At 36.1% G+C, this 18,100-nt stretch overlaps 1 protein-coding gene across 1 annotated transcript; it reads right to left on the bottom strand.

Moving 5' to 3' along the window:
- Positions 1 to 628: 628 nt before the first annotated feature.
- LOC110724961 (isocitrate dehydrogenase [NAD] catalytic subunit 5, mitochondrial-like) lies at positions 629 to 9,425 on the bottom strand. Its single transcript, XM_021904444.1, has 7 exons — positions 9,162 to 9,425; positions 7,296 to 7,616; positions 6,862 to 7,023; positions 6,668 to 6,742; positions 6,143 to 6,252; positions 5,959 to 6,031; positions 629 to 1,253 (listed from the first exon to the last, which is right to left on the bottom strand). Exons 1-7 carry the CDS (start codon positions 9,306 to 9,308, stop codon positions 1,047 to 1,049), a joined length of 1,095 nt encoding a protein of 364 aa, XP_021760136.1. The 5' UTR covers positions 9,309 to 9,425; the 3' UTR covers positions 629 to 1,046.
- Between the last annotated feature and the right edge of the window lie 8,675 nt (positions 9,426 to 18,100).

Raw genomic sequence — 18,100 nt, 5'->3', positions numbered from 1 at the left:
AAAGTAGATACAAAGAACAGAGGAAGTAAGAGTATACTTCATATAAAGTTAATAAAATGAAAGCATATTACGGGATGAATCTAACACAATGCACATTATTATATTTTTCTTAACGTATAAATCATAATCTATAGTCAACCAAAAGTGATAAATAGTGCAAATCTTCAATTGTGAACATTATTAGAGCAGTGGTTATAAATTTTTAATCTCAAAAATTAAATTTATTTTAGTTAAATTTTGAAAATTTTATGGAATTTTCTTATGTGGGTGGTCCTATTTACATATTGACATTTTTGTTTTGTTTTTCACTAGCGTTTTGTTAGTTTTCTGGATAATGTTATTTCTCATGTAACAACATTTCCCTTGATTGGACATTGACATTTTGTTTTGTTATGCCATTCCCAAATAAATGCAATAATTATGAAAGAAATTAAATGTTAATTTCGTTATGTGTTGTGTTACACACTTACACGTATCAATATATCATTTTACCCACATACTCCTTCCAATCCTTTTTGCTTTTTTCAGCTTGAATCATTGTCTAACAAAAGATTATACTAGTAAATAGAAAGAACAAAAAGAATCAGAATGAATATAAAATCACAAATGAAAATTTATAATTACTACGTACATGTAATCCCTCCACTTCTACAATAAAGGCAATCAATCTTTCGAACAATACAAGAATAGATTCAAACACAAGCAGGAAATGAGAAATCCCTTAAAACTCGTATATCATCTGGAATAAATTACCAGAAACAAAATTTATTGACATAAAGCAGAGGTAAAATCCTATTTATTTGTATTCGGTAAAATTAGCAAGACTCATGGAGTTTGGTACAAATTTTTTCATAAAACTTCAGGGCTTCCGATGTACTTGGGAAGTGCTAAAAAGAATCTATCAATAAAATGAGGTTGTGTTGCTCACTCCTCCGAGAAGATGAACCTGCGGCAAAGGTCTTTGTTGACACAGCATGGCAATCTCCTTCCAAAGTAAATTAAAAAGATGGTTTTGGATTTCAAAGGAAATACACTACACAAAATGATCATGTAGAACCTATTCCAAGATTATCACAAATTGCATTTGTAAAGTCTGTGGTAGAAGATTTGCCGCCAAGATCGATGGTTCGATATTTTCCTTCAGCGATTGTTTTCAGAACAGCATTCTGAACTTGATCTGCTTTGTCATTAAGTTCCAAGTGTCGTAACATGGTCACAGCACTTAGAAGCAAAGCAGTTGGATTCGCCATGTTCTGAAAATATGAAAGATGTAAAATTAGCAGCTTATTTAAGAGTCACACAAATCATAACCCTAACCAAACAGGCTCTACATCATTATGCAAACATGAAATGGTGAATATGTTTGTGAAGGGCAAAGGGATACAATCCACCTTTATGAGCTGAGGCATATTTGCTTGGCAAAACTCCTACAGGTTTCCAGAAGCCTTGCGTAAATAGCTACCTAACCATAAGACGTAGGATGTTGCTACACTAGGCGACTAGCAAGGGCAGGTCCACTTCTAACGCATTAGCCAAGGATAGTACTCGATTAATAAGCTCCTCAAAATTAAAAACTACGGTTTTGTGCCATCCAAGCAAAAACCAGCTCAATGGACCAAACAAGGGCCATATGAATGTGCTGTTATACATGACGTGAAGAATGCAGATAGCTTAATTTACTTAAAAACCTCAATTAATTTGTAAAGCTCCGCCCAGTTGTAGTCATGCTTACCTACCCATAAGATGTAGGATGTTGCTACCCTGAAGTTCAAGACTAACACATTAACCCAAGGATAGTACTTGATTAATAAGCTCCTCAAAATTAAAAACTACGGTTTTGTGCCATCCAAACAAAAATCAGTTCAATAGACCAAACAAGGTCTATATGAATCTGCTGTTATGCATGACGTGAAGAAAGCAGATAGCTTAATTTACTTATAACCTAAATTAATTTGAAAAGCTCCACCCAGTTGTAGTCATGCCAGATATTTAAGACTAATGCCTTTTAAACTTCATGTAGTCTTGTTCCAAAGTATCTAATTTGATAGTCAAACTCATAGTTAGTGCAGTTTGGGCAAATACTAAAATTTTACTAAAACCACCCTATTGGAAGCAAAACAATTGAACATGAGTAATTTCCAACTTCATACTACAGGTAATTTCCATGTCTTACCTGAATTGCAAGGGGAAAGAGAATAATATAATGAAAGAAGCCACATCACATGGCTGCACATACTTCTTGCAATGAAGACCAAACCAAACTTCAGTACAAGAGAGCAATACTACCCTTAACACTCTTCCTAATATACAAAAAGACCATAATAAAGATTGGCTAAACTGCATTAGCTGACCTTTTGCTAAAATGCTAAGCATAAAATAAGCATGTCTTAAAGTACATTTTTTGAGACTTGACAGGTTCAACTATGATAAGAAAATAGTACATTTTTTATATTTGACAACTTTAACTAAGCAACTAGTGCGTCTGTATATTCAATAGGAAGCAGCCACAGAGCTAGGGTCAAGCTGAATCCTAGAGCACATACAATCATGCAACTACCCTAAGCATCCCCCCAAAGTAGAAAATAATTTCATTATATCTTAAACTAACTCTAGCCTAGAGTGTGAATCAGGTCAATCAATGGGAGAAGCACAGACATAGTAATGCAGGCTTAAACTAACTCTACTTCTTAAACAATTCTCAGCTAAATAAAATGACCTGTATTAATAGTTTAATTTAATAGTGCACCGATAACAAGAAAATGAATTATAACACAAGCTGATGATTAAAAAAGACCAACGCCATGGGGAGACTTACGCATTCCAACGCATATTTTCAACCTTAAATATCTTTAGTTATATAACAGTAAAATTATAAAGAACTGAAATTATGAAAGTACATACCGAGGCAAATGTAACAATATCCCACACGACTACAATTTCCCTAAAAGTCACAATATGTGATTAGAATGAGTGTGTGTATAGTGTAAAAGGAGCAAATGGTGTTTAATTTAGGGTATGAAGTATTTACTTTTATTATTTGCATCCCATTAGTGTTTTATGAACTTTATTGATTTCCTTTACTAAAGTTTTCTCAAACCTTTATGTTTTTACTCTAAGCATTTTAACCACCTCCTAAAAACTTTCTTGAATTTCAGTTTTTGTTCTCATTTAAAACTCTTATTTTTCTTGGATGCTCTTTCTTTTTCCCACTTTACTCGCCTTTTTTTAAACTCTTTAAATTGATTATCTTGCTATGTCCCTTTTAATATCGTACGGTTCCTTATGACGATTCATGTTAGCCGACTACAAATCACTTTGGGACTAAGGCTTTGTTGTTGTTGCATATGCTATGTTAAATAGACCTGAAAAACCGATATGCCTTATATATGCCCTAAATCTAATCAATACAAACCACACCAAAAGCGAAGAACTCATTGCCACCTTTTTCACAAAATACGCATTTAAGAAAATCATTACATGTATATTGATCAATCATATTATCATAAATTCATGAAAATGACAGTTACAAAAGTATCTTATTCGATCGAAACATATAAAATCTTCATCAATCAATTTGCTGCAAAAACAAAGAAAAACATTTGCCACCCACCACAATAGCTATATAACAAAACATTTACTCCCCTTGCACCAGTTTCATAGCTCTTCCACTCTTCTATCAATCCAATTTGAGTGAACTTAAAAGTGATATCCTAGTAGTAATGGCATTCACCAGTGTCAAACCTCCCAAATAAATCCATCCAATAAAACATGACCCTCCTAATTTCTTCAATCCACAGACCTCCGGCATGACCCTCCTAATTTCTTCAATCCACAGACCTCCGGCACACTTGAGAGAAATTATAACAACTACTCCCATTCATAAGCTCACAACTCTTCCACAATTCTCTCACTCCAATTTGAGTGAGTTTAAAGGTGATATGCTAGCAGTAACGTCATTCACCAATTTCAAACCCAACATCTCCAACACTAAGCTCACTTAATCACTTAACAACCCAACTTCACAAATAACACAATCCAATAAATCATGACCCTCCTAATAACAAAGCAACTACTCTCATTCCACCAGCTCATAGCTCTTCCACTCTTCTCTCACCCCAATTTGAGTGAACCTAATGTAATATCCTATTTGTAATGGCAAATAATCCCATCATTATATATAACATGACCTTCCTGATTTCTTCAACCACAGATTTATAGCAGACTCAAGAGAGATGATATTGGGCTCAAGTCAAATAAGTAATGATACTAATTCCAAGCCAGAACACTCTTTTAAACCTTTCAGATTACAACTCCATCGTTCTCTAAATCCAAATGTCTCAACCCTTTTTCAATACCTTAACTAGCTTGTTCACTCTATTTTCCTAAACCATAACCACCAACCCTCACCTTTGAATCACCACATTCTACATTTAGACAGGAATTCCTGTGCTTATTTCTCCAACCCGCAAGATTCCAATGCCAAACCCAACCTTCACCTGATGACATCCCACAACAGGATTCAAAACTCATCTCCCACAGCTCCTCCAGTGAACAAACTAAAGTAAACTTTCAGATCTCAATATGTATCATAATTCCTCTCCCTTCTTCTGTATATATAGCACTTCTGTTTCCACTACCATCACAACCCTTTCCATTTGGATAGTTCATATTAGGCTTCTGTTTTAAGTTTATTATTTTAGGAAATAAAGACAGTTATCCCTTGCAATTGCTAAGCAAGAAAATGAGTCGAAAATTTGGAAATGATATTTCAAATGATGAAAAAAAAAGGAACTGGAATTAAAAGATTTAAATATAGTTCAAACATATTAATTGATCTTGGATATCCCTCCGTTCCCAATTAAAAGTCCCATTTTCTTTTAGCACACATTTTTAGGAAGGTAAATACAAAATAAAAAAATACAAAAAGGGTGGATTTCGGTAGATTAAAGGTAAATATGAAATGAAGATATTGGGGTTTGGTTGATTAAAGTGAATTAAGAGCGGGGAAGAGAGGGGGGGGGGGGGGTTAAATGAACAAAATAAGATAGTCTTAGTAGGACTTCTCTTTAAAGGCACGATTTGAAATGAAATAAGATCTTAAAATAAGGTGACCAAATCATAGTCTTAGTAGGTGACCATGTTCATACCCTATGAAAGACAATTTCCGTGTCTAAAGTCTTGAAAAATACAGGTTATGCAAAGAGCAAAATCGAATTTATAAGCATTAGCAAGGTCCAACATGTTTCTCACTTGGACCTCTAAGTAATTACAATGTTACAGATCATACAGGAAGATAACAAAATTGCTGTTGGTAAAGTATTGAGGCGGGTAAAGTACAATGATACAAAAGAGAAGAACGACAGCATAAACACTCAGGCAAAATTAAAAACTAATTTCCATAGGAATCCAGATTATGCATTAGGTTTTAAGTTAGGCTCTTAACAGGCCAAATGAAATTAACAGGGCAAATGAAATTAAAGAAACATTATCCAGCAGACAGTTATATTCTTGTTATATGGTATAAAGGCATAGTTGTGGACTACAATAGCCATTCCAAGCAGCAAAATTTAGTTCCCAAAGGCCAATCATTTCAAGTACCAAAATGTCATAATTTTACAGCGACAAACCCAAATCTATTAAAAAGAGAACATTACTCAGCCTATATCTCATTATCCAATTGCAAATTGACATATGTATGATAAATTTGCTCAAAAAAGTCTAATCAGAAACTGAAAATTGGGACAGAAGAGAAGGCAAAAGCCGTCAGGAACATAAATTTTTTGGCATATGCATGTTTGGATAATTATCCCGTGTATGCATCACATACACACACACATTCACTCACATCCACATATACATGTATGCACGCCCACATAAATACATATACATGCATATAAAACAAGGCAGTTTGGATGTAACATACTACCATAGGCAGTATTGGAGTATAATAAATCTCACCTTTCCAGCAATATCAGGAGCTGAGCCATGCACAGCTTCAGCAAGAGCAATACCTCCCTCCCCAATGTTGCAGCTGCATCAGATGTATTTTAAATAAGTTTTCAATCCTAAAGATCATCTTAATAATCTATCTGACGCATACAAATGTTCAACGACTTCAAATGAGAAATAAGAATAGCCTCACCTTGGTGTTAAACCCAAACCACCAATTAAACCAGCACAGAGGTCACTGATAATATCACCATAGAGGTTAGGCATGACCAATACATCAAATAGCGCAGGATTCTTCACAAGCTGTTTGAAGAAAATAATGAAATTAGTACTTACATTGTTCTATACCCTATACCCACAATAGTGTTCCTTTGTTGCGAGTAATATGTAACGGAGGGAGCATAAAAAAAATAATATAAAATAAAAAAATAAAAAGCTTAATAGCTGAGAAATAGAGGGTACAAAATAATTGGATGTATCCTCATTAACACCCAAAAACAAAAAAAAACAGCAGCATCTAGTTAAAAAGACTGTATTAAGCACAAGGATCCACCCCTCAGGCCTTCAACCTTTGTAAGGACATTTATTGCATTAATGAATAATCGTAAGAGCCAATCCATTAACTAGTGAGGTTATTCAATTCACTTTTCGAAGAATTCTATCTTTCGGTCTACGATGAAAAAAGAAGCATTTATAAGGTTTTTAAAAATAGCCATACCATCATACAGCAATTGTCAATGACAACTTCTTCGTATACAATCTCAGGGTACTTCTCTGCAACTTCCCTGCAGCACTGGGAGCATCAAAGAAACAGATAAATACATAAAAAAAAAAAAAAAATAAATAAATAATAAAAAAAAAACAAGAAATTAAGTAGTGTGCTCAATATTTGAAAAGAAAAGTTTGAATAACCTTCAAAAAAAGACCATCAGTTTTCTGCATGATGTTTGCTTTGTGTATCGCAGATACTCTCTTTCTTCCATGAGCTTTTGCATACTGAAAGGCATGCTCAGCAACCCTCAAACTTGCTTGACGAGTAATGATCTTGATGCTCTCAACCACACCCCTAACCACCTAGCACCATATGCAACAGAACCAAACAATATCAGAAACATTCAATAGTGTACCATCATCTGTTTTCATATACTTATCCTTCAATCCTTTTGGAATAGTTTTACAAAAATGCCCTAAAAAACAATTCTCTGTATGCAACAAAGACTTTCAGCATCAAAGATATATCTCAAGTGGTTTTACATGCTTTTCAACATCTTCAAATAAAGTAAACTAGACAAACACTGTGAAAGGGGAACAAGTAAAATAAACTTAAACCTGACGAGATTACTTACTTGGTGTTCAAGTCCACTGTACTCTCCTTCAGTGTTCTCACGGATGGTGACGAGATCCACATCATCGTACCTGGTCTTATAGCCAGGAAGACTGAAGCAAGGTCTGACATTGGCATACAAATTAAGTTCCTTCCTCAAAGTAAGGTTAAGTGAACGATGCCCCTTTCCAATAGGTGTAGCCATTGGACCTTTTAGACCCACCTTATTACGGCGTACAGATTCTAAACTTTCCCATGTGAGAAAGCTTTGGGTTCTAGGATCTACTTCTTTCCCAACAAAGTGTTCCTCCCAGTCAATAGGTATTTGAGCCGCAGTAAATATCTGCATTCAGGCAACAAAACAATCAATTAATTATCCCCTTTATTTTCTTTTCTCTTCTAACAAGGAGACTTGCATAGTTCACATTAATCAAATGTTGGATGAAAAGTTATCAAACAGGCCGAACAAAGGTTGGTTAGGGTTGAGGGATTTCAATATGGTGACAATTTCAGGTCAGTACCTTTAGGTGTGGGTTGAACAATGCTAGTTCATGACCAAACACTTACCACTTATGAGGTCAAGACTACGGATTAGAATTTTTAAAATGTCCATTTTACTTCCATTTTAAAATGTGATATACAATGTACATAATCATATATGAACAAAAATGTATATTTGTACAAAATACATACATAAGATAACATAATAGACATTAATTTATAGCAAAACCCAACCCTAAAATGATGTTATGTATTATGTTTAAAAAAAATCCTCATCGTCTCATTTCATCTCAATAAATACATAGATTTAAGATTTGATCAGGAAAAAAGATGAGTGGGGTTTAAAAAGGCACAACATTTTCCAAGTTTTTCGAATTTTGACTTATTTGGGCTAAAGGTTGTTGAATACAGTTCAAAACCTTAAAATTTTGGTCAGTTTAGGGTTGAGCTGATTTCTTAGAGGCCTATTAAAGAGTACTTTCACAAAGCTCGTATATTCAGCCTTATACTACCATTAGCACAGATCTCTTTGATTTGCATCATGACATGATTAAAGCAAAAGGAGAATCAATAAATAATAATATACTCCGTGTAATAATTCTCCCCCTAATACAATATATTTGAAGTTTTTGCATTTCAAGTTCAAACTTTTAAGCATGACTCTCTCTAGAAATCATAATAATAGTAAAATATAATTACATCATGAAAGCATTATCAAATACAAAGTGCAACTCTAACAATATAACAATTATGAAGTACGGAGTATTTTTTATCGAATAGTAATATAAACCTAACCAAACAAGAACATCAAATACTCCACATTAAATTACCAATAAGGTAGTGAATTTCGATTTAAACATTTGAATGAAAGCCACCTAAACTAAAAAAATTCATTCCTAACAAACAATACAAAAGATTGAGCACACCATAGAACCAAAAATAAATTCCTTGAACGAGTCGACTACAGAAGTACAGATCATCAGCAACAACTTAATCATACTCAACAATCCAATAAATAGGCTTTAGCACAACCGTTATACTATTCAAAAACCATTAATTAATGAAATTAGTTGATAAAAATAACATATACACTAACTTCTAACAGCAAATATCAGAAACTAACACAATCGACTCCGACTCCAATTCCGAAAACTATACATGTCGAGTTATACTACACACCATCAATTATGAAAAAAATGTGATAATTAACGACAAACTAATCAAAATATCCACTCTAAAATCACAACCCTCACAATCACAAATTCAAATAAAAATAATCCATACATCTACAAATCGTACAAGGCAATTCAAGTACAACAATCAAATCAAAGTTCTGCAATCAAAATCAATGATCAAACGAAATCAAAGAGAAGAGAGAGAAATTGACCTGTTTGACGGATTCGGCGATTTCAGGTCCAATACCATCGCCGGGGAAGAGAGTGGCGGTGATGGGAGCTCCGGTGGAGAATTGACGGCGGAGAGCGGAGGAGGAAGTGTGGCTTCCGACGGCCCGACGCAAGAATTGGGCGGCCATGGAAGACAATCGAAGAGAGAGAAAGAGAGAATTTTGGGGTTGAGATTGGTGGTGGAGTTGTGTTGCAGAAAAGTTGACGGGGTAATATAAAAGGAAGAAAGCCCTCTCCAAATGCTGAGAAGCCAATATATTCTCTTTATTATTGTTTGATTGATCCACCCTAAAAAAAATACACAAAATACTCCACACCTTCATTATTAAACCTTCTAATTACAATTAGCCGTTTAGTTCGCGCAAGAGAAACGGAATGGAATCAACAAAGGGAAAGGAGGAGAAAGGAACACTAAACCCTCATTTTTGTATTACTGTTTGTTTTACATAAACAAAGGGAATCACATTTACAACCACCACTACCCTCCTCCTTCTACAACCACCAGTCCACCACTACCCCTTAAATCTGCCATTCACTTACCACCACCACCACATTAGCCACCACCCTCCTCATGACCTACCACCATTTCCCCTGTTTTCCACCCTTTTCGCTGCTCTTCTACCGTCGTTGATGCCCTCTTCACTCTCAATTTTTTTTAAAAAAAATTGTATTAGATCTAGTTGCTTAGTTTTCATGGTGGATCTGGAGGTTTTGGAGATATGAGTGGTGTTTGTGACGAATTGGGTGAGGTGGCTTTACACAAAAGGTGGGTTTAGGTCAAATTTGGGAGATTTTGGTGGGTGTTTTCGGGGATGTGGTTTTGGGAGATTTCGGTGGGTGGTTTTCAGGGAGGGTGCGTGGGTTTTTTTGAGTGGGTTTAGGGTAATTTGGGTGGGCGATGATGTTGGTGAAGTTGGGTCGGTTGATGGTAGTGGTGTTGACGGTTAGGCGGTGGTTTTTAGGGTTTTTGCGGGGAGTGGGGGAGTTTTTCGGGGGAGGAGAGCTCCGGCGAGACACGGGGGAGCTCCGACGATGGGCAGGGAAGATCCGGCGAGGGATGGTGGAGGTGCGGCGATGGTGGCTAGGTGGTGGGATAGGGTAGGATGGTGGTGGTTGGTTTGGATATGGTGGTGTTGTGGTGGCTAAGGAAAGGGAATGGAAAAGTCTAGGGGATGGTGGGGAATGAAGTTGGAGGGATTTGGGGTAATGGAGAGGGTAAAGGAATGAAAGAAAGTGCCAAACAAACAACAACAAAGAGAATCAGGGCAGTTGATTCCCATTCCCTTTGTTGAATACCCCCAACCAAACGCACCCTTAGAGAAGACAATCGGGCCGTTTTGATCATATTTCAGTCAATTTTAAGGTTTTGGGTTGGGTTGGTTCTCGCGAAGTTTTACTTATCATTTCTCAAAATTCAGTGGGAGAATCGAAACAACACTCCTTATAAAGTTCAACTTGTCGTTTCTCTAGCTTCAAGGGGAGTAACTCACGCATTCTGGCATGATCTCCTTAAGTCTTAGAACCGCTTGTGCAGTCCTATGACTGTGGGGCTAGTTGTATTGGACATATCTTAGCCGGACGTCCTATTGAGCAAGTAACAACAATATGGTTGGGCACTCAAAAAAAGTTGGCATGATGAGTAACCTCATACCACCTCTTGGGGGCTAGTTGCTTGGGGTGTTGTTGAGCTATCTCTTAAAGAAATTTTGTCATCTGCAACTACAATATATATCGTGTATCGAATTATGGAGATGATTAGTTTATTCCTTTGGGTCGTCGTTATATGAAGCTAGAAGTGGTCAATAGTCCTTGGCCCGGTCAAATGGACCAAAGCTCAATGGAATGAACCTTACAAGGCCATACTTTGTGGTGATGGTCTGATGGATTGAACAAAAGAGAAAGGCTTAATTTTGGCCCTTTTAAAGGTGAACGCACATACGGTCAAGAAGAGAGAGTTTGGGCTTTGTTTTGGACTCTAATTATATATATGTATGGAGGATATGTAATTAGAGGTGCCTAAGTTAATCAGATTATTTCCAAGAAAATTAGCAAACACTCAAACTCTAGTCCTCTTTCTATGTCTCTCCCCCTTCACGTATGACGTGTGTGTGAGTGGTGGTCGATTCTTCCCTTTCTCTTCGTCAAAGGTGATTCGAAGGTAGTTCGTACTCCACTACCTAGCAATAGAGTAGGTTCAATCCTAGCCCGTGGACTAAGTAGAGGAATCGCTTGAGGTTATATTCTCCTGAATTCGTATTCGATCTCACATGGACTTAACGCATCAAAGGTACGAATTATGTGAATCTTAATGTGTGATGCATGTTGATCCTGATTAAGTGCGAAAGAATACATATGATTTAAGAAATTCCTGACTATAGTTCCTAGATCCTTACATCTCTTGCCCCCCAGCTTCACTTGGGAGGTTCACCTTGGATCGGTTTCCAACATGGCATACCAAGAGTTTAGCTGCTCATTAAGTCAGTATCACAGTTGACCCACACAGTTGTGACTCAGACAAAGTTCATACACCTATAAATTGTACATCAAGTATAAAGGTAACGGGGTTAGATACTTTGAGTTTCATTAGATTCACTTGCTAAAAGTACTCTCTCACTAAACACTAGCTAACTTAAGTTTTGGAGGGGGGTTCCTTGAAACCACCCCTTAGGGAAGTAACGTGTGTTCTCTGTGTAGGTATCTCAAGTGGACATAGGTATCTCAAATGGCCTCGTAATTCTCAAAAAATCCTTCACAAATCTTCGATAATAGCCTGCCAATTCCAAGAAACTTCGAACATCTGACACATTCTTGGGTGTTGGCCATTCGCTCACTGCATTGATCTTCGAGGGATCTACTAAAACTCCTTCCTTAGAGATCACATGACCTAAAAAGGCTATCTTTTCTAAACAAAACTCACACTTCGACAGCTTAGTATACAACTGGTGCTCCCTCAGGGTCGACAATACTTTACTCAAATGATCTTCATGCTCCTCCCTATTCTTGGAGTAGATCAAAATATCATCAATGAAAACCACCACAAACTTATCCAAATATGGCCTAAAGATTCGGTTCATCAAATCCATGAAAACTGCAGGTGCATTAATTAACCCAAATGACAATGTGAACTCATAATGGCCATAACGCGTCCTGAAAGCACTCTTGGGAATGTCCAGCTCTGCAATTCTCAACGGATGGTACCCTGACCTCAAATCTATCTTGGAAAATATTCCAGCCCCTTTCAACTGATCAAACAAATCATCAATTCTAGGAAAAGGATACTTATTCTTGACTGTCACGTTATTCAACTCCCGATAGTATATGAATAACCTCAAACTTCCATCCTTCTTTTTCACAAACAACACTGGAGCACCCCATGGAGAACAACTAGGTCGAATATATCCCTTATCCAACAAGTCATCTAACTAAGTTTTCAATTCCTTCATCTCAGCTGGAGCCATCCTATATGGAGCCTTTGAGATAAGTCCAGTCCTTGGTAGCAATTCAATGGTGAACTTAACATCCCTCGCTGGTGGCATACCTGGTATCTCATCAGGAAACACATCTAGAAATTCCTCACCTACTAGAATACTCTCTTTCTTCTCATACTCCTTTCCCACTTCCTGAACACTACACATGTATATATAGGATAACCCATCTTGACACAATTCCGAAATTGCAAGGCAGAAATGATTTTGATCCCTGAACTCTTCCCTTCCTTCCTGTACGTCACTGTCACATTACCCGGACCCAATAATTTCACTTTCTGAGCAGCACAATCTATGTGAGCCTTATACTTTCCTAGCCAATCCATTCCTAAAATCACATCTAAGTCTTGCAAATCAAACTCAATCAAATCTGAAGGAATTCTACTCCATCTATTGCGATAGGTACCACTTTATGTAACTTAGAACAATTCCTCACTTCCCCAGTTGGAATAGAAACATCTAGAGACATTAACAATGGACTCTCTAACTTTAATCTCTGGACTAGAGATTTTGAAACAAAAGAATGAGACGCACCCGAATCAAACATGACTCTAGCATTCAAAGAACAAAAAAGGAAAGTGCCAATTACCACATCATTAGAAGCCTCAGCCTCACGATGATTCATCACGAACACACGACCCTTAGGGGCCGCTCCTACACCGCTACTGGTTCTATTCCTTTAAGACAATCCATTAGTTTGGGGTGGTTTGGCTAGGTTATTGGTCTCCTGGACTTTTCCTATCTTAACATCCTTCTCCTTGGTGTAGCACTCATACTCCCGATGCCCTAGTTTCTGGCAGTAATGACAAATCACTGGGTTTCCCTCATAGTCCTTCCCTGGGTGGTTTTTCTCACATCTCTTACAAAAATAACTTCACTTAGGTCTGGTGTTATTTCCATCCCCATGATTATTGTTTCCCTGTCCATTAGCTCCCTTCCCAAGGTTTCCCTTATTGTCCCTCTTGTTGAATTGCCCACTTCCCCCAGAACTTTCCCTAATCCTAGGCCTCTTATCAACTCCATGTGAACCCCCATAACTTTTCCTTTTCCCTCCAACTGAGTTCTCTAACTCTCTCCCTCGGATCCCATATAGGTGGGAAGCTCTCCCATAGACTTCATCTAGTGTTTCAAAGGTTACCCCTCCCAGCTTCCCCTGAAGACTTAGGGTCAAACCTTGCTCGAACCTTTGGGCTTTCAACTCCTCCGTGGGTACTACCTCTGGTGCAAACCTCATTAACTCAATAAATTTATTATAATATTCATTAATGGTCATATTCCCCATCCTCAGGTTGGTAAACTCCATGCATTTCTGCTTCTTCAGGTAGGCAGGGTAAAACTTGTCTCTTATTACCTTCTTCACTTCTTTCCATCCAAAGTTAGGGGTTTCTAAAGCCTAGCCCTATTTTGACTCCACCACAGGCCATCTTCTTCCCTCAAGTAATAAACAACATTATTAACCTTCAATTCTTCAGGACAGTTAATGGCATCAAACAACTTGTCAAATTCCCTTATCCAATTCTCCAAACTAGCAAGATCCTCCTTCCCAAGGTAAATGGGTGGCTTTGTAGCTACCACCCTCTTAAAAACTTCCCCAAACTAATCTAAGTCGTTGCTACGGTTCCTCTGACTCACCAGCTGGCTCATGCTTTGAGCAATGGTAGTTAGCTTCCTAAGAGTAGAGCTCATTTTGGAACCAGTGCGTCTACTATTTCCGGCTCTTAGAGACATCCTGAATAACTTAAAATAACAAATACACATTTATTATATAAGAAAATTTCATAAAACTCTTATTAATAATTAAAACTCCATACTTAGCCACATAGGCTTATTAAAATAATAAATGCATCTTGTCGTTACAAATTCATAAGGGCCACTAGTTGGCTTACAAAGAAAAACAATTTGCTACTAATGGAAGAAATCAATCAATTATTATTCTGAAGTTCTACTCTTGGTCTTAGCTTGATGGATCATCTTTCTGGCCACGTCACCTGTGTTTCTTGTGGAAAGTTGATGGGAATCAGGATCTAAAGGTTTAGCATGTGGGTTGGATTTTTGTTAAGTTCAAGCAAGAAGGTAGGATAAAATTCACTATAAGTTGGGCTACGACACGAGCCATGAGTTGCGGTTTGGGCTAACATAGGGGCTAGGGTTACGATTTGTGCTGTGTTTTGGACTAGATACTCGGCCTCTTGGGATAGATGGTTCAAGAGAATGAGGTGGGGATTCAAAGTCATTTGGGTGCGAGATTTCTAAGTCATCGGATGATGTATAGTCAAGATGCAAACGTGGAGGTGGTAAGGGTGGCATATCATAGTTTAGATTATTTAACTTTTGGACTTCTTGAGGTGTAAGCCGAAGAGGAATTTCAGCAACTATTGGTCTTGGGATTTGGCTCCAGTCAACTTCAGCAAAATGTAGATCTTCTTTAAAATTGGTTAAGGTTCCTAGCCACTTTCCTTCATGCATATAGGCTTCAATATTCCACAACCCATTAGGTTAAATTAAATTTTTATACTTTCGGATTAATATATTATATTTAGGTGTGTTGGGTAAGTGAACTAAGGCCAGTAGGATGATCCATGGTTCCTCGATCATAAATTTCATATTCCTGTGTCTTTTTTTTATCAGTAGCATGCCAAACAATGTCTGTTATAAAATCACGCACAGATATAACATCCGATTTTACTAGCCTTTGATAAAAGAAATGTCTTCTAATAGTTTCCATCGTCTGTGATAACACAAACTATTTAAGTAAGCAATTCAAATTTCCTCAAGGATAAATCCAAAATGAATACCAATGGAACCGAAATTCCATAACCACACAAATAACTAGACGACCCTAATCATACTTAAACTAATGCACATAAGTTGTTTCTAAAATCAGATGGTTTCAATTCATTTTATTTTCGAAAATAATGATGTACTCGATTCATGATATTAGACAGTTGAGCCCGCGTCTCCAAGGAAAGTTACCTACAGCGTCGAGGCGAGCCTTACCTAGAAAGAGAGTCGTACCCATTATAGGCATCCGAAGAGAACTCGAGCATCCTTTTTTCAATCATCTTACCGAATAAGAAATAAGTTTTTATAAAAAAATAGTTTTACTTTCAAAGAATGTGAAACTCTATCTATCCTATATGCTCATCCTAAGTCTACCCACAAATTTTATTTCTTAATTTTAATCATTCTTAGACCCAGAAATCTGATACCACTTTGTAACACCCCCAAATCTCCCCCTACGTAAATACTATATTTATATGTATACAAATATCGTAGAGATAGACTTGGGCGTATTATTGCCATGTGAAAACTACGTAAGGCTTAACTAATTACTCAAATTGCAACGGAAAAATAACTAACTTTTATTAATAATAATATGAGTAACCATAATAACTGTTTCAAAATAATCCAATAAAAACTCCACACATAAATAAATTAACTCCTAACTATGTGATCCCAATCCCGACTCTAGTATGCACACGAACAACTCCACACGTGAAATCAAGACTGCTTACCAAAAATGGTAAACAGGGCGAACCAAAACAAAAGGAAAACAGATTAGCAAAAACTCTAAGTACTTATAAGTGCAAGGCATATAAATACTTTTATTAGTCAAACATGCTTTCGAAATAACCATTTAACTTGTCACAAGTCACTTTCAAAATTAGACTTTCTAAAATTAAACCTTCCAAGGGTAGTAATGTTCATCAATAAAAGCTTTCCAAACCAATAGATTTCCAATTTATAAACTTCCAATTTTAAAATATAATTCCAAACCAATTTTCCTCACCTAAGTGTGCACACCCCCCAAGCAATGCAAGTTATAATATAATATACTCGAGGAAAGTCCAGATCATACAAAGCTCATGGTCTTACTTAACCAATCCCGGGTAGAGGGACAAATAAAATATCAAATACTCAGGTTCATAATGAGTTGCAAATTTTAAATTAACTCAATCAAAAGATTTATAAATTAAACCAACTTTTATTAAATCAAACAACACTTTTAGAGATCAAACCTTTAAATCATAAAATCATATATTTTAACTCGTCATAAAAATCATTAACTTAAATATTCATATGTAACATTTATTTAAACAATCATTAAAACAAACATTTACCAAACACGCATTCAAAATTGTATCAAAGACCTAGCCACCTATACGTAACTTGGTCACGAGAACAATTAAGGTACACTCACTAAACTTGACCACAATCGAGGGATTCCTCCTACACAATTAAAATAACCTTAATTAATATAAAGTTAACAAAATTAACACAAAACTATAAACACCTTTCTACTTGTGCATGAACTACCTAAATATTAACCTTATCAATCGAAACTTTTATGACATGATAGCTAGTACCAAAACTAGTATTAGTATAAAAATTGTAACGTTTGAATCAAAGGTAGCATTAATAATCTATTAATATTGGTAATAGTCATAATGATAATTAGAGGATGCAAAGTTCAGTTTTAATTTTTGTTTGTTGTTATGCGGCAAAGGGGGAAGTAAAGGTGCTACTGTACATACTTGCTGGCAGCAAGTCACGGCAGAAATGAGTGGCAAAAAGCAGCAGTAGCACGGCAATGAGGCGGTGGTTAGCGGGCAGTCATGGGTGGTGGCACTACTTGGTTGCGGTTGCGGTGTTTTCTTAAGCTAGAAGGAGGAAATATTTAGAGGAAGAAGAGGGTCGCGAGTTTCTCAAGAATGTAGGGGAAAATTCTTGTTTTTGGTGTGAGTAAATGGAAGAAATTAAGAGTCTATTTATAGATGTTTAAGGGTAGAAAAGATAGAGTTTAAGAAAGTATACGACTAGTGAAAGCTAGATAAGTTTGGTTAGTTTAATGAATTTGAATGCAATTTAGCCTAACTTAGGTTAATTTATGAGAAAGAAAAACTAATGAAAGATATTAGAGGAAAAAAGTAAGATAAGTGTTAATTGGTTAAATAAGATAGGAAGTAAGTTAGATTAGGAGATTTAGCACTTAAGGTTGAAGATAAAAACCACCTTCAATATCACGACCAATTTTTTTTTTTTTAAATGAAAATCATAAATAATAATATGATAATTGAATTTGATGATTAAATCAAGTTATTATATAAAATATAGATAATATCAAAACTAAGATTAGTTATAATTTATGAGATAATAATTAAGCTAAGGTTGTTTGAGTATTATTAAGGTAAAATCCAGAAAAATAATTAATTTAAAAAATAGCGTACCTCGTTAACTAACAAATTATGGACCGACCAAGATCATAATTTATTTAATTATTCTAAATAATTAGAGAAATTACTAAAATAATTAAGAAAATATTTCCAAAAATTAGGGGTATTACAGACGATTCTTAGCCCAAACCACCAGTACCAACACATGGAACACTAGGGTTTGAAATTATAAAAAATTATGATTTTATGGTTTTCATGAAA

The sequence above is a fragment of the Chenopodium quinoa genome, unplaced genomic scaffold (genome assembly GCF_001683475.1).
Source record: "Chenopodium quinoa cultivar QQ74 unplaced genomic scaffold, ASM168347v1, whole genome shotgun sequence".
NCBI classification, from domain to species: Eukaryota; Viridiplantae; Streptophyta; class Magnoliopsida; order Caryophyllales; family Amaranthaceae; genus Chenopodium; species Chenopodium quinoa.
This window is presented reverse-complemented; position numbering and strand designations above follow the sequence as displayed.